The 22,607-nt window shown below is 39.8% G+C and overlaps 1 protein-coding gene across 1 annotated transcript in view; it reads left to right on the top strand.

Moving 5' to 3' along the window:
• LOC126268010 (uncharacterized) overlaps positions 1 to 22,607 on the top strand; it is a 315,334-nt gene that overhangs the window by 51,811 nt on the left and 240,916 nt on the right. The window contains exon 3 of the mRNA XM_049973418.1: positions 7,107 to 7,224. Coding sequence (XP_049829375.1) covers positions 7,107 to 7,224 — 118 coding nt within the window. The remainder of the gene's footprint in view (positions 1 to 7,106; positions 7,225 to 22,607) is intronic.

The following is a 22,607-nucleotide window of genomic DNA, read 5'->3' as shown; positions in this document are numbered from 1 at the left end:
TTCTTGCTGAACTGTTTGTGGACATTTGTTCTGATCTTCCAAGTGATTCAGATGATGTTACTGAAGGTGTTAGTGGGAGAAAACAACAGGGATATAATCAGCCAAAGTGAGATAACTGTCAATGTTTGGATGACGAAGCTTCTGATACTGAAAGTCATCTGGAGGAGGACAAGATAATTATTTTAGAAATATTTAAAGAAATTCCATATGTAAAAGCCCTTCCCAATGAGATCAGAAGTGTTATAAGCACTGTGGAATTATTTCTACGTGATGAATTCTACATCTACATTTATACTCCGCAAGCCACCCAACAGTGTGTGGCGGAGGGCACTTTATGTGCCACTGTCATTACCTCTCTTTCCTGTTCCAGTCTCGTATGGTTCGCGGGAAGAACGACTGTCTGAAAGCCTCCGTGCGCACTGTAATCTCTCTAATTTTACATTCGTGATCTCCTCGGGAGGTATAAGTAGGGGGAAGCAATATAATCGATACCTCATCCAGAAACACACCCTCTCGAAACCTGGTGAGCAAGCTACACCGCGATGCAGAGCGCCTCTCTTGCAGAGTTTGCCACTTGAGTTTGTTAAACATCTTCGTAATGCTATTACGGTTACCAAATAACCTTGTGATGAAACGCGCCGCTCTTCTTTGGATCTTCTCTATCTCCTCCGTCAACCCGATCTGGTACGCATCTCACACTGATGAGCAATACTCAAGTATAGGTCGAACGAGTGTTTTGTAAGACACCTCCTTTGTTGATAGACTACATTTTCTAAGGACTCTCCCAATGAATCTCAACCTGGTACCCACCTTACCAACAATTAATTTTATATGATCATTCCACTTCAAATCGTTCCGCACGCATACTCCCAGATATTTTACAGAAGTAACTGCTACCAGTGTTTGTTCCGCTATCATATAATCATACAATAAAGGATCCTTCTTTCTATGTATTCACAATACATTACATTTGTCTATGTTAATGGTCAGTTGCCACTCCCTGCACCAAGTGCAGTGCAGTGCAAGTTCTAATGCTGTATATTGTGAAAAGCAATGGTCCCATAACACTCCCCTGTGGCACGCCAGAGGTTACTTTAACGTCTGTAGACATCTCTCCGTTGATAACAACATGCTGTGTTCTGTTTGCTAAAAACTCTTCAATCCAGCCACACAGCTGGTCTGATATTCCGTAGGCTCTTACTTTGTTTATCAGGCGACAGTGCGAAACTTTATCGAACGCCTTCCGGAAGTCAAGAAAAATAGCATCTTCCTGGGAGCCTGTATCTAATATTTTCTGGGTCTCATGAACAAATAAAGCGAGTTGGGTCTCACACGATCGCTGTTTCCGGAATCCATGTTGATTCCTACAGAGTAGATTCTGGGTTTCCAAAAACGACATGATACTTGAGCAAAAAACATGTTCTAAAATTCTACAGCAGATCGACGTCAGAGATATAGGTCTATAGTTTTGCGCTTCTGCTCGACAACCTTTTTTGAAAACTGGGACTACCTGTGCTCTTTTCCAATCATTTGGAACCTTCCGTTCCTCTAGAGACTTGTGGTACACGGCTGTTAGAAGGCGGGCTAGTCCTTTCACGTACTCTGTGTAGAATCGAATTGGTATCCCATCAGGTCCAGTGGACTTTCCTCTGTTGAGTGATTCCAGTTGCTTTTCTATTCCTTGGACACTTATTTCGATGTCAGCCATTTTTTTGTTTGTGCGAGGATTTAGAGAAGGAACTGCAGTGCGGTCTTCCTCTGTGAAACAGCATTGGAAAAAGGAGTTTAGTATTTCAGCTTTACGTGTGTCATCCTCTGTTTCAATGCCATCATCATCCCAGAGTGTCTGGATATGCTATTTCGAGCCACTTACTGATTTAACGTAAGACCAGAACTTCCTAGGATTTTCTGTCAAGTCGGTACATAGAATTTTACTTTCGAATTCACTGAACGCTTCACGCACAGCCCTCCTTGCGCTAACTTTGACATTGTTTAGCTTCTGTTTGTCTGAGAGATTTTGGCTGCATTTAAACTTGGAGTAAAACTCTCTTTGCTTTCGCAGTAGTTTCCTAACTTTGTTGTTGTACCATGGTGGGTTTTTCCCGTCCCTCACAGTTTTACTCGGCATGTACCTGTGCAAAACGCATTTTATGATTGCCTTTAACTTTTTCCATAAACACTCAACATTATCAGTGTCGGAGCAGAAATTTTCGTTTTGATCTGTTAGGTAGTCTGAAATCTGCCTTCTATTACACTTGCTAAATTGATAAACCTTCCTCCCTTTTTTAATAGTCCTATTAACTTCCATATTCAGGATTGCTGCAACGGACTTATGATCACTGATTCCCTGTTCTGCACATACAGAGTCGAAAAGTTCGGGTCTGTTTGTTATCAGTAGGTCCAAGATGTTATCTCCACGAGTCGGTTCTCTGTTTAATTGCTCGAGGTAATTTTCGGATAATGCACTCAGTATAATGTCACTCGATGCTCTGTCCCTACCACCCGTCCTAAACATCTTAGTGTCCTAGTCTATATCTGGTAAATTGAAATCTCCACCTAAGATTATAACATGCTGAGAAAATTTATGTGAAATGTATTCCAAATTTTCTCTCAGTTGTTCTGCCACTAATGTTGCTGAGTCGGGAGGTCGGTAAAAGGAGCCAATTATTAACCTAGCTCGGTTGTTGAGTGTAACCTCCACCCATAATAATTCACAGGAACTATCCACTTCTACTTCACTACAGGATAAACTACTACTAACAGCGGCGAACACTCCACCACCGGTTGCATGCAATCTATCCTTTCTAAACACCGTCTGTACCTTTGTAAAACTTTCGGCAGAATTTATCTCTGGCTTCAGCCAGCTTTCTGTACCTATAACTATTTCAGCTACGGTGCTTTCTATCAGCGCTTCAAGTTCCGGTACTTTACCAACGCAGCTTCGACAGTTTACAATTACAATACCGATTGCTGCTTGGTCCCCGCATGTCCTGACTTTGCCCCGCACCCTTTGAGGCTGTTGCCCTTTCTGTACTTGCCTGAGGCCATCTAACCTAAAAAAACTGCCCAGCCCACGCCACACAACCCCTGCTATCCGTGTAGCCGCTTGTTGCGTATAGTGGACTCCTGACCTAGCCAGCGGAATCCGAAACCCCACCACCCTATGGCGCAAGTCGAGGAATCTGCACCCCACACGATCGCAGAACGGTCTCAGCTTCTGATTCAGACCCTCCACTCGGCTCTGTACCAAAGGTCCGCAGTCAGTCCTGTCGAAGATGCTGCAGATGGTGAGCTCTGCTTTCATCCCGCTAGCGAGACTGGCAGTCTTCACGAAATCAGATAGCCACCGGAAGCCAGAGAGGATTTCCTCCAATCCATAGCGACACACATCATTGGTGCCGACATGAGCGACCACCTGCAGATGGGTGTACCCTGTACCCTCCATGGCATCTGGAAGGACCCTTTTCACATCTGAAATGACTCCCCCCGGAATGCACATGGAGTGCACATTGGTTTTCTTCCCATCTCTTGCTCCCATATCCCTAAGAGGCCCCATTACGCACCTGACGTTAGAGCTCCCAACTACCAGTAAGCCCACCCTCTGCGACCGCCCGGATCTTGCAGACTGAGGGGCAACCTCTGGAACAGGACAAACAGCCATGTCAGGCCGAAGATCAGTATCAGCCTGAGACAGAGCCTGAAACCGGTTAGTCAGACAAACTGGAGAGGCCTTCCGTTCAGCCCTCCGGAATGTCTTTCGCCCCCTGCCACACCTTGAGACGACCTCCCACTCTACCACAGGTGAGGGATCAGCCTCAATGTGGGCAGTATCCTGGGCAACTACAGTCTTAGTCCGATAGGGGGATGCATGGGACAAGCTGGCTGTACCCGACAAACCCCCATCCAGACCCCCACAGTGATGCCCATTGGCAACAGCCTCAAGCTGTGTGGCCGAAGCCAACACAGCCTGAAGCTGGGAGCGAAGGGATGCCAACTCAGCCTGCATCCAAACACAGCAGTTGCAGTCCCTATCCATGCTAAAAACTGTTATGCAAAGAATGTCTGAACTAATCTACAGAGAGCGCAAACAAATCGACACAAAATTTAAATGGTTATTAAAATACAAGATTCCCTAGTAAATGCAGTAATGCTGCTACTTGCGCACTGCTGACACACTGCTCGGCGGCGGAAGGAGACTATGTGATTTTACACTATTCAGGTACTAAAACGCGATGCTACAACTCTCAAATACTATAATACGCCCGAAATTTATGAATCGAACAATGCAAGTACCAAAAACACGCAAAGAAATTAAGAATTAAACTATGTAACAAATGAGTGAGCTAGGAGTATACGACTTGCTGCTGCAGCTGCTTATCCAACGGCGGCAGGGAGCACACTCACTTGTTCAATCAGATATTGACACGGTCAAACTTGTATTACAAACAAAACAAAAACTATTTTAAACAATCTCCCAAGTCTCCCCAATTTACGAATGTCACCTGTTGAACTGAAAAGATTTCTAGGCATGATTATCTTGATGGGACACATTGAAAAAAGATTATTTGGAGGACTATTGGTCAACAGGTCCTGTAATGGAGACACTGATTTTTGGCAAGCTAATGAGCAGAAATCGATTTGAGCAGATATGGAAATCATGGCATTTCAAGGACAATTCCCTTCAAAACAGTCAGGAAAACAGTGACTACAAAATTGAACCTGTACTAAAGTATCTCCTAGATAAATTTCAGATTGTATACAGTCCTGAAAAGGAGCTTTCTCTTGATGAAGCAGTGATACCATGGAAAGGGGGGGGCTTCGTTTCCGGACTTATAATTCTGGAAAACTTATCTAATATTGTTTGTTTGTTTATTCGTTTAGTTTGTGAAGTTGTAAGTGGATATATCTCCAATCTAGAAATATACACTGGGAATGGAAGAAAGCTTCAAGTCACTATTAACTCTTTACTTTCATTCACCTTGCCATGTGGCATCACATTTATCAAGACAATTATTACAACAATACAGCTATTGCCAAAACACTTATAGAAAGGAAAACAAGAGTTTGTGCTACACTATGAATCAATAAAGGTCTCCCTCAGTGGCTGTAAACAGAAAACAAATCTTTAAAGAAAGATGACATACATTTGGAAGACAAAGTGACTTTTTGCTGCAGGTATGGAAAGATAAAAGGGAGGTGAGAATGATAATAACAGTTCACAATGTGTCCATAATTGTTAAAGGAAAAAAAATTGACAAGGGGAAATCATACAGAAACCAAAATGTATTGTGATGTACAATAAATTTATGAAAGGTGTGGTCAGAGCTGATCAATATCTTTTGTGTTGTGGGATAATGTGTGAAACCAATAAATGAACAAAGAAAGTAGTTTAGTTTCTACTAAATTGTGCTTCATTTAATGCATACGAAGTGTACAGAAACCTAAATCCAGATGTACACAAAAAATATAAAACGTTTCTAAAAGAAGTTGTAAGAGCCTGGACAAGTGATCAACCAGTTGGTGCAGCAAATTGAAGCAATCTGTCCTACAAAATTAGCACCTGCTAAGGATCCACCTGGTTGATTGTCAGGGAACATGAAAGGACATACTATTCTGACTGCTGTGGGAAGTGGGAAAAAGGAAGCCGGCCTCTGTGGCCAAGCAGTTCTAGACGCCTCAGTCCAGAACAGCATGACCGCTATGGACGCAGGCTCGAATCCTGCCTCAGGCATGTGTGCGTGTGATGTCCTTAGAGTTAGTTAGGTTTAAGTAGTTCTAAGTTCTAGGGGACTGATGACCTCAGATGTTAATTCCCATAATGCTCAGAGCCATTTTTGAAAAAAGAAATATCCAGCTCGATCTTGTAGAGTTCGTGCAGTGCACCGTAAAATAAGTGAAACAAGATACTACTGCCAATTCTGTGAAGTACCATTGCATAAAGGCGTGTGTTTCCAGAGCTCACACACCTTCGAGAATGTTAGAACATTAGACAAACATGTCTGCCAATTTTTGTTGGCAGCAGACAGCGATAAGTGCAGCTACATTAAAATAAGGAAGGAACACTTATTTTGCATGCATCTTACAAAAATTTTCAGGAACTGCAACAAAAACCGTGGTGTCGCATCTGTTATGCAATGTATTATTAAACTCTGTTATTTGAAGGGCATCTTATGGCTTTTACATCAGATAAGAATTAATTATTGGCTTTGGTTCTTTAATATCATCTTTATTGTTATTTTGTATATGATAACAAAAGTACGATGTGATATGTACCTAACTGTAAAAGTAAGATACAATGTTCAGTGTTTTAAAATAGTTGTACAATTTTATTGAGTGATCCCTCTTATTTCGATGAGTAGCATCAGTGATGAATAACTAGCTTCAAAGATAATTATATGTACTTAAATATTTGACATACATAAGCAAGTTTACAGACAGTTGTTGTTCCCTTTGATGACCTTCAATTCAGTAATAAGGGGAACAAATAACACAAGACACCATATGTTCTACAGTGTTTTAAGGTTGACGGAAGCAAATGGAGATGTTGGTTGTGAATGTTTGCAAAAACATTACATTTTTGCTTCTCACTCACATTTTTCTTATGTGTTATTTTCATCAAAAGAAATTCGACTAAATGAAAGTTCCAGAACTAAAATTGTACATAAAAATAGATTTGTTTTAGTGCGTGGACAACATAAGACAAAAAATTATGGAAAATATAGATTGCTACTCATTGTAAAGAAGACACATTGAGTTGCTGGCAGGTGCAATGAAAAGACTTATGCATTAACCTTCCAGCCAAAGCCTTCATTGGAAGAGAAAAACTCACACACATTCAAACAAGCAAGCAACCTCACACATGACTGCTCTCTCTCATTGCTCAGGCTAGACCGAAACTCAAACGTTGATTGCTTGCTTGTGCGAATGCATGTGTGGCCCTTTTTTTTGTTGGCCAAAAGCTTAATATGTTAGTCTTTTCATAGTACCTGTTTGCAACCTAATGTGCCATCTTTTTGGCTAGTAGCACTCTGTCATTTCCATAATTGTTGGTATTCTGATCTGAACTTTCCATTGTTTGATAACTTGTAAATGATGCATTTAAACAGGTGCCATCTTCTACTACAACTATATCAGGAAATGAGCAACTGTTACTGCACCAAGGAGACATACTGAAGCCTCATGCACAGTTTAGAAATATACAAGATCCTAAAAGTGGGTGTAGTGGTAAGTAAATTAATTAGTTTCTGCATGCTTCTCTGATACATAATAGTAATAATGATAATAATAATAAAAATAATTACTATTTTACTCAACATCAAATGACACAAAGATCATTTTTCTGAATTTGTTATTTCATGGCTGGGAGTCGGGACAGGTTCCATCAGACTGGACAAAAGCAGTAATCACACCAATCTTTAAACATGGAAAAAGAAAAGATTGTAACAACTACAGAGGTATCTCTTTAATCAGAGTTGTGGGAAAAATCTTCTCAGGTATTGTTGAAAGGAAAGTGCGAGTATTAGTTGAGGACCAATTGGATGAAAATCAATGTGGGTTTAGTCCTCTTAGAGGTTGTCAGGACCAGATCTTTAGCTTACCGCAAATAATGGAGAAGTGTTATGAGTGGAACAGGGAATTGTATGTATGCATGCTTTACAGATCTAGAAAAGGCATATGACCGGGTTCCTAGGAGGAAGTTATTGTCGATTCTACAAGATTATGGAATAGGAGGCAAACTTATGCAAGCAATTAAAGGTCTTTACATGGATAGTCAGGCAGCAGTTAGTTGACGGTAAATTGAGTTCATGGTTCAGAGTAGTTTCAGGGGTAAGACAAGGCTGCAACCTGTCTCCACTGTCGTTCATATTATTTATGGGTCATATGTTGAAAACAAAAGATTGGCTGGGTGAGATTAAGATATGTGAACACAAAATAAGCAGTCTTGCATACGCGGATGATTTAGTTGTGATGGCAGATTCGATTGAAAGTTTGCAAAGTAATATTTCAGAGCTAGATCAGAAATGTAAGGACTATGGTATGAAGATTAGCATCTCCAAAACGAAAGTAATGTCAGTGGGAAAGAAATATAAATGGATTGAGTGCCAAATAGGAGGAACAAAGTTAGAACAGGTGGATGGTTTCAAGTACTTAGGATGCATATTCTCACAGGATGACAACATAGTGAAAGAATTGGAAGCAAGGTGTAGCAAAGCTAATGCAGTGAGCGCTCAGCTATGATCTACTCTTTTCTGCAAGAAGGAAGTAAGTACCAAGACTAAGTTATCTGTGCACCGTTCAATCTTTCGACCAACTTTGTTGTATGGGAGCGAAAGCTGGGTGGATTCAGGTTACCTTATCAATGTTGAGGTTACGGATATGAAAGTAGCTAGGATTATTGCAGGTACTAGTAGATGGGAACAATGACAGGAGGGTGTTCACAATGAGGAAATCAAAGAAAAACTGGGAATGAACTCTATAGATATAGCAGTCAGGGTGAACAGGCTTAGATGGTGGGGTCATGTTACACGCATGGGAGAAGCAAGGTTATCCAAGAGACTCATGGGTTCAGCAGTAGAGAGTAGGAGGATTCGGGGCAGACCAAGGAGAAGGTACCTGGATTCGGTTAAGAATGATTTTGAAGTAATAGGTTTAACATCAGAAGAGGCACCAATGTTAGCACTAAATAGGGGATCATGGAGGAATTTTATAAGGGGGCTATGCTCCAGACTGAACTCTGAAAGGCATAATCAGTCTTAAATGATGATGATGATATTTCATAACTTTCTTATGTTACTACATTTTGCAGCATACTGTGATATGTCAAGGCAGGTTTACACATCAAATGGTTTATATGAGAGACGATTTGAGGGTAGAAAAGTTTCAGCTTGGCAACAAAGACTTTCCTTTGTTATTTATTTTGGATGTGAATGAAATAAAACTGTATTTGAAATGATTATATTAAATAATACTAATTACTTATATGAAACCTATATGAAAATTTCTGTATTCTGTGCAAAACTGAGACACTCGTCTTGTGAGTAGTATGGACTGGCAATCAATACTCGCTTTAGGCTGACTTTAAAATTTACAGTGTGGAGAGATGTGGCTGAGCTGGGCAAGTCATTGACAAGTGTCAGTCATGCATACAGTACGTTTCTGTAATATAATGCCATTCTGTCACTTATGAGATGAAACTGATCTTTATTCTAGTCTGATATTTTGTGTTACGTGAATGTGTGGTGTCTATTCTTTCAGATGTGTCTGAAAGAACAGACACCATGCAGAATCCGCAGCTGTTATACATTATATGTAAATTGAAGGTAGAGAAAGGAAGAAAGGAAAGGAAGGGGAGGGGACGACTGTTGTCAGCTGCATCAGGACGTTACGCAGAATCAGTGGTGATGAGTGAAAATGTGTACCACACCAGCATTCGAACCCAAGATCTTCTGCTTTTTTGGGCCAGTGCGTTAACCACTGCGCCATCTGGGACACAGTATTATCGCAACTGTGCAGAATATCTCGGTACACCTCATGACTGATCCACATTCCCATTGAGTTCCCAGGGACTATGGATAGCTGGCACTCGATGGGAATGTGGCTCGGCCGTGAGGTGTTCTGAGATAGTCCACACAATTGCTGCAATAATGTTGTGCCCCGGATGGTACAGTGGTTAATGCACTTGCCTAGTAAGCAGGAGAGCCCAGGTTCGAAACCCAATCCAGTTCACATTTTCAGTTGCCGCTGCTGATTCCATGTAATCTCCAGATGCAGCTGACAGCAGTTCCATTCTTCCCCTCTCGACCTTTACTTTACACATAATGATATTTTGCAGGTAAGAGTTTACACTTTGTGTTCAGGCCAACGTGATTGATTTAAAAATATAAATGTGTGTAAATTATTATCCAATCTTTAGGAAATAATGTGACGTGAGTCTCTTGATTATGTACCACAAGTTATTCTAATACAATTTTTCCACAAATTTAAAAATGTGTAAAGGTGTGCTTATGTTGTGGCATCCCATACTACTGTTCCATAGTTTATTCTGGTAGACACCACTGCATGATAAGCAGTCTGTAATACAAGGGTATCATTGCAGTAATGTCTAAGTGTATTGATCACTAGTATATTTTTATCCAGTTTGCTTGGCAAGAGTGAATCCCAGTGAAGTTATATCTTATTGTTATTTGCAGGATTTTTATGTAGTTTTCTTTGAGAGCAATAATAGTTTCAGTGCAGGATTGCATTTTAGAATCTGTCTATGTTTGTTGAGTTAAATCCATTACTGTTGTTTTCTTGCTGCTGGTGCTGAGGCGACTTTCATTGCAATAGTAAACTATTTTATTTACATCTACATCTATATGATTACTCTGCAATTCACATTTAAGTGCTTGGCAGAGGGTTCATCGAACCACAATCATACTATCTCTCTACCGTTCCACTCCTGAACAGCATGCAGGAAAAATGAACACCTAAACCTTTCTGTTCGAGCTCTGATTTCTCTTATTTCATTTTGATGATCATTCCTACCTATGTAGGTTGGGCTCAACAAAATATTTTCGCATTCGGAAGAGAAAGTTGGTGACTGAAATTTCGTAAATAGATCTCACCGCAACAAAAAACGTCTTTGCTTTAATGACTTCCGTCCCAACTCGTGTATCATATCTGCCACACTCCCTCCCCTATTACGTGATAATACAAAACAAGCTGCCCTTTTTTGCACTCTTTCGATGCCCTCCGTCAATCCCACCTGGTAAGAATCCCACATGGCTCAGCAATATTCTAACAGAGGACGAACGAGTGTAGTGTAAGCTGTCTCTTTAGTGGACTTGTTGCATCTTCTAAGTGTCCTGCCAATGAAACGCAACCTTTGGCTTGCCTTCCACACAATATTATCTATGTGGTCTTTCCAACTGAAGTTGTTCGTAATTTTAATACCCAGGTACTTAGTTGAATTGACAGCCTTGAGAATTGTACTATTTATTGAGTAATCGAATTCAAACGGATTTCTTTTGGAACTCGTGTGGATCACCTCACACTTTTTGTTATTTAGTGTCAACTGCCACCTGCCACACCATACAGCAATCGTTTCTAAATCACTTTGCAACTGATACTGGTCTTCGGATGACCTTACTAGACAGTAAATTACAGCATCATCTGCGAACTACCTAAGAGAACTGTTCAGATTGTCACCCAGGTCATTTATATAGATCAGGAACAGCAGAGGTCCCAGGACGCTTCCCTGGGGAACACCTGATATCACTTCAGTTTTACTCGATAATTTGCCGTCTATTACTACGAACTGCGACCTTCCAGACAGGAAATCGCGAAACCAGTCGCACAACTGAGACGATACCCCCGCAGCTTAATTAGAAGTCGCTTGTAAGGAACGGTGTCAAAAGCTTTCCGGAAATCTAGAAATATGGAATCAACTTGAGATCCCCTGTCGATAGCGGCCATTACTTTGTGCGAATAAAGAGCTAGCTGTGTTGCACAAGAATGATGTTTTCTGAAACCATGCTGATTACGTATCAATAGATCGTTCCCTTCGAGGTAATTCATAATGTTTGAATACAGTATATGCTCCAAAACCCTACTGCAAATGGACGTCAATGATATAGGTCTGTAGTTCGATGGATTACTCCTATTACCCTTCTTAAACACTGGTTCGACCTGCACAATTTTCCAATCTGTGGGTACAGATCTATCGGTGAGCAAGCGGTTGTATATGATTGCTAAGTAGGGAGCTATTGTATCAGTGTAATCTGAAAGGAACCTAATCGGTATACAATCTGGACCTGAAGACTTTCCCGTATCAAGCGATTTGAGTTGCTTTGCAACCCCTAAGGTATCTACTTCTAAGAAACTCATGCTAGCAACTGTTCATGTTTCAAATTCTGGAATATTCCATTCGTCTTCCCTGGTGAAGGAATTTTGGAAAACTGCATTCAATAACTCCGCTTTAGCGGCACAGTTGTTTGTCCGTAACAGTACCATCAGCACTGCGCAGTGAAGGTATTGACTGCATCTTGCCACTTGTGTACTTTACATACAACCAGAATTTCTTCAGATTTTCTACCAAATTTCGAGATAATGTTTTGTTGTGGAACCTATTAAAGGCATCTCGCATTGAATAATAGTGTTGCACAATATTTCTAATTTGTTGTAATCTTTATGCTTGCACACAATAGATTTATTATTAGCATACAGAATTTCTATTAAATTTCGGGAGCAGGATTTTGTGTCATTTATGTAGATCAAGAAAAGGAATCCCGGTGCGAAGCTGTGTGATAAGCCATTTTTCATATCACCAGCAATGCTAGACAAATGTGTGCCATTTCCAGTTTTTAATAGTACATAATGCCTTTTCTTAGGTAAGATTTTATCAGTTCATGAACAATGTGTCTGATGTCTATGTTCCTTCATTTCTCTATGATTACTGTTATAATGACAGTCAAATGCCTTTTCAAGATTAAGGAAAATGCCATTGACATATTCCTTGTTATTTATAGCAATTATTACTTCATCAATAATCAGTGTGGCAGTTACCACAGTTGACTTGTTTTTGATAAAGCTCCTTTGATTTTCAAAGATTAGATTATGTTTTGTTTCTAGCATTTGTAGACTTAGAGAAAGCTTTTGACAATGTTGACTGGAATACTCTTTTTCAAATTCTAAAGGTGGCAGGGGTAAAATACAGGGAGCGAAAGGCTATTTATAATTTGTACAGAAACCAGATGGCAGTAATAAGAGTCGAGGGGCATGAAAGGGAAGCAGTGGTTGGGAAAGGAGTGAGACAGGGTTGTAGCCTCTCCCCGATGTTATTCAATGTGTATATTGAGCAAGCAGTAAAGGAAACAAAAGAAAAATTTGGAGTAGGTATTAAAATTCATGGAGACGAAGTAAAAACTTTGAGGTTCGCCGATGACATTGTAATTCTGTCAGAGACGGCAAAGGACTTGGAAGAGCAGTTGAACGGAATGGACAGTGTCTTGAAAGGAGGATATAAGATGAACATTAACAAAAGCAAAACGAGGATAATGGAATGTAGTCAAATTAAATCGGGTGATGCTGAGGGAATTAGATTAGGAAATGAGACACTTAAAGTAGTAAAGGAGTTTTGCTATTTAGGAAGTAAAATAACTGATGATGGTCGAAGTGGAGAGGATATAAAATGTAGACTGGCAATGGCAAGGAAAGCGTTTCTGAAGAAGAGAAATTTGTTAACATCGAATATAGATTTAAGTGTCAGGAAGTCATTTCTGAAAATATTTGTTTGGAGTGTAGCCATGTATGGAAGTGAAACATGGACGATAACTAGTTTGGACAAGAAGAGAATAGAAGCTTTCGAAATGTGGTGCTACAGAAGAATACTGAAGATAAGGTGGATAGATCACGTAACTAATGAGGAGGTATTGAATAGGATTGGGGAGAAGAGAAGTTTGTGGCACAACTTGACTAGAAGAAGGGATCGGTTAGTAGGACATGTTTTGAGGCATCAAGGGATCACAAATTTAGCATTGGAGGGCAGCGTGGAGGGTAAAAATCGTAGAGGGAGACCGAGAGATGAGTACACTAAGCAGATTCAGAAGGATGTAGGTTGCAGTAGGTACTGGGAGATGAAGCAGCTTGCACAGGATAGAGTAGCATGGAGAGCTGCATCAAACCAGTCTCAGGACTGAAGACAACAACAACAACAACAGATTATGTTTGTTTCAAATGTAATAATTAAATTGTATATTACGTTTTCTACAATCTTTGAGAAGACAGGAAAGATAAAAACTGGTCTAAAATTTTCTATTTTCAATCAGTCACCTTCCTTGAAAAGTGTGGCTGCTAAAATGTAAGCCCAGGATGTGTTATCGTGAAGGCCAACAAAACGGGGCATAGAATATTATTGACATACTGCCATGGTGTAAGGATGCCACAGATGACAACCAAAGGTGTCCTGCTACAAAAAGAAATGGTGCTTCAGACTATGACTCCAGGTTGTCGGGCCATATGGCGGGCGACAGCCATTTTGGTATCCCACCACTGTCGGGGGTGTCTCCAGACAAATCTTCGTCCTGGAATCTCATTGTCTTCAAGTGATGAGTCTTGTGAAGAATTTCTGGAGATGCCCCAAACAGCGGTGGGATACCAACCTGACTGTTGCCCGCACTATGGCCTGACAACCAGGAGTGATGGTCTGGGGTGGCATTGCCCTTTGGTTGTCATCTGCAGCACCCTTAGAGCACAGCAGTACGTCAACATGTTCTATAACCTATTTTGTTGCCCTTTATAGCAAGTCATCCTAGGCTTTCATTTCAGCAAGACAATACCCGTACACTCATGGAAAAGTTTCTAATGCCTTTATCGTATTTGCCAAAACCTACCTTGTCCAGCAAGCTTGCCGGTTCTCTACGCAGCTGAGAACATTTGGAACATTATGGACAGGGCCTTTCAACCATCTGAAGATTTTGATCTAATGTGCCAGTTGGACAGAATTTGGCATGATATCCCTCAGGAGGACATACAAAAACTCTGTCAATCAATGCAAAGATGAATAATTGTTTGCACACTTTTCAGATGTGGACCGACATGTAATTGACTTTCACAATTTGTGAGCTCTTTCTCTCGAATGAATCAACCAGTTTTTCTGAAATTGTAATCACTTGTTTTACATGTACATTACATCTATGGATTTCTGTCCCATTCAGATAATTCCTTCATGGTGTGTAGTTGTTGTTTCTGAGTGTATTATGGAAGAAATAATTTGCTGTTTCTGGAACTTTTTTAGATAATTTTCTTCGTGCCTTAAGCTTTTCTGGTAGGTAGATTGGACTTTGTTCTGAGGGAGTGCCCTGCTGATGTTCGGAAATAAGATGAAGGGTAAAAAGCAAAAATATTTAAGTCTATGTACTGTGAAGTTAAAATATTTAAAAAGTTGTAATTAATAGTATTAATAGTGAAATATGTAATGATCAAATGAAGTGTATCTGTGCTGAAAGCACAATTTCGTAATATTTCTCATTTTTCTTGTGTGTAGCAGTGAAGTAAAAAATCTGGGCTCTGTTCATTAGAGACTTTGCAACAAACCACAATGATACTACTACAAAATGTCAAGAGTATATTGTAAATATCTTAAAATATTCTTAAGAACGATAATTTCAATAACCTTAAATATAATGTTAAGGATAGAATTTCAACATATATGGCCCTTAGCCAAGTGACAGCAGTGAAATAAAAAGCATTGTAGAGGCACTAAGAAATTCTGAGTCTACTGGATATGCATTGAAAATTTTACAGATCCTTTTCCACTGGATCTAATAGCTTATTGACCAAAATATGCTGGGCGTATGTTTTAGCAAGATAATGCCCACCCACACACAGCGAGAATTTATACTCCTTGTCTTTGAGCTTTCTGAACCCTACCTTGAACAGGAAGTTTGTCGGATTGTACTTCTTGTGTTTCTCGTGTGTTTAAGTTCGTATTAAGATAATTTAGTAGGTTGTGGCGTAATTCAGGAGTTCGTTTCAGGAAATAAATTAGTTTCTTGCATTGACTACTGTTTATATCTGTTTTTATTTTGTTTACTGTGACATTTGGGCTGTGTAGCCATTTTCAAGCAAAATGTTTAAACCATTGCACACACGTTTTGCATTGCAGTAACATGATTTAATGGGCTTAAGAGCTGTATTCATGATATCCTGTTCAATACAAACAATGGTCCACAGCATAGCAAAATAAAAATAAAATGTAAACTAAAATAGCCATTGCAGGAAACTAGTTTCTTTCAAGAAGTTTCAGCTAAAATACTGAAAGTTGATTTCAGTTGAAGTTATTGTTTTAATTAAAATATCTTCATATTACATATTTTCTTAAATTAGATTATGTATGTATTTTGCATGTTGATGTAAGAGAAATCTGGGCTGTTTCTTAACATGAAGCTCTTTTGCTTTTCCAAGAACTAGCTGCAGCATTGCTTCCATTAACATGTGGCCTACATGTTTATTTTTTGTGTGTACTAGTAAATCCTTATAATATTCATGATATTTACTGAATGCTTCTTTCAGTGGAACATCTCTCTGTCTTCTAACATTTTATGCTGGAATGGTATTAACCTTTTCCTTGCATGTACAACTTCATCGTCTATTCAGCTACTTTCTTGCATTTTGTGAATATTTTTCTCTGCTATGCTTTTCACTGGATATGTGATATTAAAATAGTAGCAGTTTTTAGCAAAAGCTTGGTAAGTATAACAATTTATTTCAGCTCATGCTGCATTTCCTAACATGTTGAGATTCTTGATGTTATCATACATTGTTCTTACATGTTGTTTCATTTTATTGGGCAGAGTTTGAGGATAGCTGTAATATAAGATAAAGATTACCTAGAAAAATATCTATACTTGCACATGGAGGCCTGTATACATCCATGATTATTTGTTGCCTTTCCACTCTGTAGTTTATTGCAGAAAGTTCAATGATATTTTGAACACTGGAAGAACTAACTTCTGTGGCACTGTAACTGCTACCACTTTTTGCAAATATTACATTTCTACTCAATTTGATCTCCTTACTGAAACTTGGGGAAAGTTTCATTGCCAAAGAGTGGTTATTGTGAATTTTTCTTCAGGATACCAGTGTTCAGTATGCTCCGTAATAATTAAAACATCTAGATTATTAATATATGCTATGGTGTACAAATCATTGCCCTTATTTCCTAAGCTTCTAAAGTTTTGGTGGATAATTTTTTATACTTTTATTTATTAATTCATTCATCTATCCATAGACAAATTTCTTTCTATGTATGTCATTTCACATACATATACATTATTTATTGTCACATCCTCTTACCCTCATTGTTTGCTGCCCTCTGCCAATGCACCTGCCCATCTTTCCCCTTCCCTGTCCCTCTTCTCTTATGCTCTCCTTCTCCATGCCTTCTTCCCATCTCCCTGCCCTCTTCCCGTCTTCCTGCCCCATAGCCTCTCAACACTGCACTTAATGGCAGTCATGTCATGCCTCTATCTAGTCCCTGCACACTCTGTCAGACAGTGCTCTTCTCTCCCCACATCCATACCATGCTATCCCTTTCCCTTCCCCACCACCTCCAGATTTCTGCTTTTGTTCGTGTGACAGTTGGATGTTAGTCCGAGCTGCTCGTGATTGCAGTTGGGTGCGTGAGGTGTGCTTCCTTGTGTGTGTGTGTGTGTGTGTGTGTGTGTGTGTATGTGTGTATGTGTGTGTGTGTGTGTGTGTGTGTGTTTCCTTTTCTGAAGAAGGCTTTGGTTGAAAATTAAAAATGTAAGAGTCTTTTTGTTGTACCTGTCTGCAAATCAACATATCATCTTTATGGTGAGTAACACACTGTCCTTTTTTCCTTATTTGCTGATATTGCAACCTGGAGTTTCCATTGTTTGTTTTATTTATAATAGAGGTACATAAGATCATGGTAAAAACAGGATTTACATAAGAAATTCATTACACTCTCTCTCTCTCTCTCTCTCTCTCTCTCTCTCTCTCTGAATGACATAAGGCAGAAGAATGTGCTTCAAAAAGAGAAATGAATCATAATACTTCTTCAATAATACAGCTTGGTTTTAAATTGCATGTAGTAAGTTTAGTACATTACAGTGCAGTGTGTTGCTTACAAGCCTACTCACTCCTCTTCGTCTACTTTGTAACTGATCAACCTGATTATTTGTAAAAATTTTGTTGCATGAACTGTTTAACTGAGTGAAAGCTATTTTTTTTAGTAAATATCCTGAAGATATATTTTTAATTTATAGTTACATTGTTTTTATCTCTATTGGGAGTTTATTATATATCTTGGCTTCCTGGTAAAACAAAGCAGTTTGGGTCTTTGCTTTACACATTCTTACTAGGTACAAGTAGTAATTGTATCTGGTTTGATGTTGATGTATGGAGCTCTTTGCTATATGTTGCTCAATGTGTTTCTGTAGAAAACTGTCGTTTGAATTATGTATTTACATGAAACTGTCGGAATACCCTCTTTCCTTGTGCTCAGGGCAGTGGGCATGCTCATTTTGTAATTTGAGCACATTTCCACATTCTGCGCATTTGCACTTCAGAATATGATGCCATAAGTGTTAACAGAATTTACGTGTGCAAAGTATATTGTTCTTACTTACCGTGGTTAATATTTATAAGGCATAACATGCTGTGCTAATTCTTTTTCCAGGTACCCTGATATGTTCACCCCTTTTTAATTGTTGATCAAAATTATAAAGTCATGGTGTACAAGAGTGACTTGAAACTTCACCTCACACTGCTCATGAGTTGCTTTTGATGCACGCACTTTGTAATATGTCATCCTGCTGTATGGTAGACCCAAAATGTGGTAACTGTGGACAATCACTCCCTGAAGGCAGTCTTTCTGTTGATACAATGTCCGGTTATGCAAAAGTCACAGTGATAAACCCTACTATCTCTACTTTTTCGAAACCGGTTCTTCTACCACCCTTTTCTCTTCTGATTCCCACAGCATTGCCATCGGGAACCAATTCCCACACCCAACTGGAGGTGCAGCCTCCTTCTCCAGCATCTACTGATGACAGACCTTCATCTCGGGACCCCTCTGCCCAGAAAACCACATTTCAGAGGTCTGATGCCTGTCAGTGACTGAAGGAACTGTGCCCTTGGGGTCCCAGGGGTGCTGCCACTTTATCCATCCCCATGCTTATCATGGATAGGCTCTTGCAAGAATCTCAGCCAACAAAGGTGGTGAAGGAGAAAAAGATTCAGGATTAGCTCCGTATGCCACGGCAAACTGGCTGACACAGACGGCGGCGGTGCACAAATGCTGCGCAGCTATCGCCATTCGACGGCCAACACCGCGGTTCCTGGTGTGTCCGCTGTGCCGTGCGTGTGATCATTGCTTGTACAGCCCTCTCGCAGTGTCCGGAGCAAGTATGGTGGGTCTGACACACCGGTGTCAATGTGTTCTTTTTTCCATTTCCAGGAGTGTATTTTATGAATGTTGGTCTTTGGTGTTTGTGGTGTAATTTAGCATATAAAAAATTCAAAAGAAATTGTCAGTTGGGAGGGAGAGCAGAGAATCGAAGGTATTAAAATGGGTAAATTGGAAGCTGGAAGAAAATGATATATTGGTACTAAAAAGGGATAAGGGGAACACAGCTATTATTATATTGCTCCTTTCTGGAGCCTGTGTGTCGGGAGAATGACTCATGCGTGCATGGTGACAGATGGTCTGAAGCGGGTTCAGTAGAGTACGTAGTTCTAATTTTCATCTGCTAGAGAACGGTAGTTCACAGAGACATTCGAGGAACAGGTCAAGAGTGTGATTGATTTTGTGAATTGTTCTGTTTATTGCTTGAAAGCTTTGTTCGTTTATTTATGTTTGTGCAGTTTTGTGTATGCTTTTAGTGGTGTGAATGATGGGTGAATGTGGTCTAAAGTAAATATGTAGCTCATTTTTCTACTGATGAATGTTGTACAACACGGATTTTTGTATCATAATATCTTAAGTAAGTTTATGGTAAAAGGAAAACTAATTCAAGTGCAAATGAAAATAGTGAATTATGTAAAGTATAAGCAAAATATCAGAATGATAAATATTTATGTCACGGAAAAAGTACAGTTCGAAAGAGTTTTATTTGTTGATTGGTTGGTTGTGAAAAGTGTGGACTAACGTGGGAGAATAATGTTTTTCAACTGGCCTTAAGGAAAACTGACCAATCAGAACGGAGTATTCTTCGCACATCTTTTCTCTTGGAGATGTAGAATGTTTACAGCAATCTAAAGCAGTTGGAGCCCAGCCTTTCAATGGTACGGTCATGTATAGTCTGAGCTCTGAAGGTAGTTATAATTTGCTGGATTTAGTTGTGGTACTTGCTTCAAAAGTGTTTTAAAGTAAAGACATATTTATTCTAGTGTGTTTTCTAGAAAGTATGGAATTTTTTAAGTAATTTTGTGTGTGAGAAAGGACAGTAATTCCACGTGGCATATTGAGCAGATCAGTGACTAAAAACTTGAGTGCATTAGACACTGATAAACTTGATAGTATGGCGAGCATTTTCATTTAAGAACAATCCGTGCTTAGTAGCTGTTTAAATTTTGGGAAATACGATACGTGGATGAAAGGGTTTGTGCATGACTGTGTTAAGATGAGCACGGGCTTGGCAGTAAACGTGTACATTTTCAAGGTTCAGAATATACCGAAGCTTTGCCAGTATTTCCACCTTCCATTCAAAATTAAGACCTTATCCCAATTCCTGGAATAGTTATGTTGTATGCAGCCAGTAGGTTTCTGCTTGGCTTTCCTACCAGCTATTTGCTGCAACAAATTCACAGATAGGTGCAGGTAAGGAATGAGAGCAACCGTACTGCCACAAGTAGAAGCTAAATATGACCTTACTAGTAGATTTCAAGCATGGTGAATGGAAGAAGAGAACCTGGAGCAAGATTACTGAAATTATTAAGTGAGATACTTCGAAAATGATATACTTATAATGAAACCCTTTCAGTTAAAAATAGTAAGGAGGTAGCACAGTTGGTACAAGAAAGCAACTTATATGACAGTGCAAGGCTGGCCTCATTAGATGTAGCTAATATGTGTACCCCCCCATGAACCATGGACCTTGCCGTTGGTGGGGAGGCTTGCGTGCCTCAGCGATACAGATGGCCGTACCGTAGGTGCAACCACAACGGAGGGGTATCTGTTGAGAGGCCAGACAAACGTGTGGTTCCTGAAGAGGGGCAGCAGCCTTTTCAGTAGTTGCAGGGGCAACAGTCTGGATGATTGACTGATCTGGCCTTGCAAACATTAACCAAAACGGCCTTGCTGTGCTGGTACTGCGAACGGCTGAAAGCAAGGGGAAACTACAGCCGTAATTTTTCCCGAGGACATGCAGCTTTACTGTATGATTAAATGATGATGGCATCCTCTTGGGTAAAATATTCCGGAGGTAAAGTAGTCCCCCATTCGGATCTTCGGGCGGGGACTACTCAGGAGGATGTCGTTATCAGGAGAAAGAAAACTGGCGTTCTACGGATCGGAGCGTGGAATGTCAGATCCCTTAATCGGGCTGGTAGGTTAGAAAATTTAAAAAGGGAAATGGATACGTTAAAGTTAGATATAGTGGGAATTAGTGAAGTTCGGTGGCAGGAGGAACAAGATTTCTGGTCAGGTGACTACAGGGTTATAAACACAAAATCAAGTAGGGGTAATGCAGGAGTATGTTTAATAATGAATAGGAAAATAGGAATGCGGGTAAGCTACTACAAACAACATAGTGAACGCATTATTGTGGCCAAGATAGATACGAAGCCCACACCTACTACAGTAGTACAAGTTTATATGCCAACTAGCTCTGCAGATGACGAAGAAATTGAAGAAATGTACGATGAAATAAAAGAAATTATTCAGATAGTGAAGGGAGACGAAAATTTAATAGTAATGGGTGACTGGAATTCGAGTGTAGGAAAAGGGAGAGAAGGAAACATAGTAGGTGAATATGGATTGGGGCTAAGAAATGAAAGAGGAAGCCGCCTAGTAGAATTTTGTACAGAGCACAACTTAATCATAGGTAACACTTGGTTTAAGAATCATGAAAGAAGGTTGTATACGTGGAAGAAGCCTGGAGATACTAAAAGGTATCAGATAGATTATATAATGGTAAGACAGAGATTTAGGATCCAGGTTTTAAGTTGTAAGACATTTCCTGGGGCAGATGTGGACTCTGACCACAATCTATTGGTTATGACCTGTAGATTAAAACTGAAGAAACTGCAAAAATGTGGGAAATTAAGGAGATGGGACCTGGATAAACTGAAAGAACCAGAGGTTGTACAGAGTTTCAGGGAGAGCATAAGGGAACAATTGACAGGAATAGGGGAAAGAAATACAGTAGAAGAAGAATGGGTAGCTCTGAGGGATGAAGTAGTGAAGGCAGCAGAGGATAAAGTAGGTAAAAAGACGAGGGCTGCTAGAAATCGTTGGGTAACAGAAGAAATATTGAATTTAATTGATGAAAGGAGAAAATATAAAAATGCAGTAAATGAAGCAGGCAAAAAGGAATACAAACATCTCAAAAATGAGATCGACAGGAAGTGCAAAATGGCTAAACAGGGATGGCTAGAGGACAAATGTAAGGATGTAGAAGCTTATCTCACTAGGGGTAAGATAGATACTGCCTACAGGAAAATTAAAGAGACCTTTGGAGATACGAGAACCACTTGTATGAATATCAAGTGCTCAGATGGCAACCCAGTTCTAAGCAAAGAAGGGAAGGCAGAAAGGTGGAAGGAGTATATAGAGGGTTTATACAAGGGCGATGTACTTAAGGACAATATTATGGAAATGGAAGAGGATGTAGATGAAGACGAAATGGGGGATACGATACTGCGTGAAGAGTTTGACACAGCACTGAAAGACCTGAGTCGAAACAAGGCCCCGGGAGTATACAACATTCCATTAGAACTACTGACGGCCTTAGGACAGCCAGTCATGACAAAACTCTACCAGCTGGTGCGCAAGATGTATGAGACAGGCGAAATACCCTCAGACTTCAAGAAGAATATAATAATTCCAATCCCAAAGAAAGCAGGTGCTGACAGATGTGAAAATTACCGAACTATCAGTT

The sequence above is a fragment of the Schistocerca gregaria genome, chromosome 4 (assembly GCF_023897955.1).
Source record: "Schistocerca gregaria isolate iqSchGreg1 chromosome 4, iqSchGreg1.2, whole genome shotgun sequence".
NCBI lineage: Eukaryota > Metazoa > Arthropoda > Insecta > Orthoptera > Acrididae > Schistocerca > Schistocerca gregaria.
Note: the sequence above shows the minus strand (reverse complement) of the source record. Positions and strands in the feature narration are given on the sequence as shown.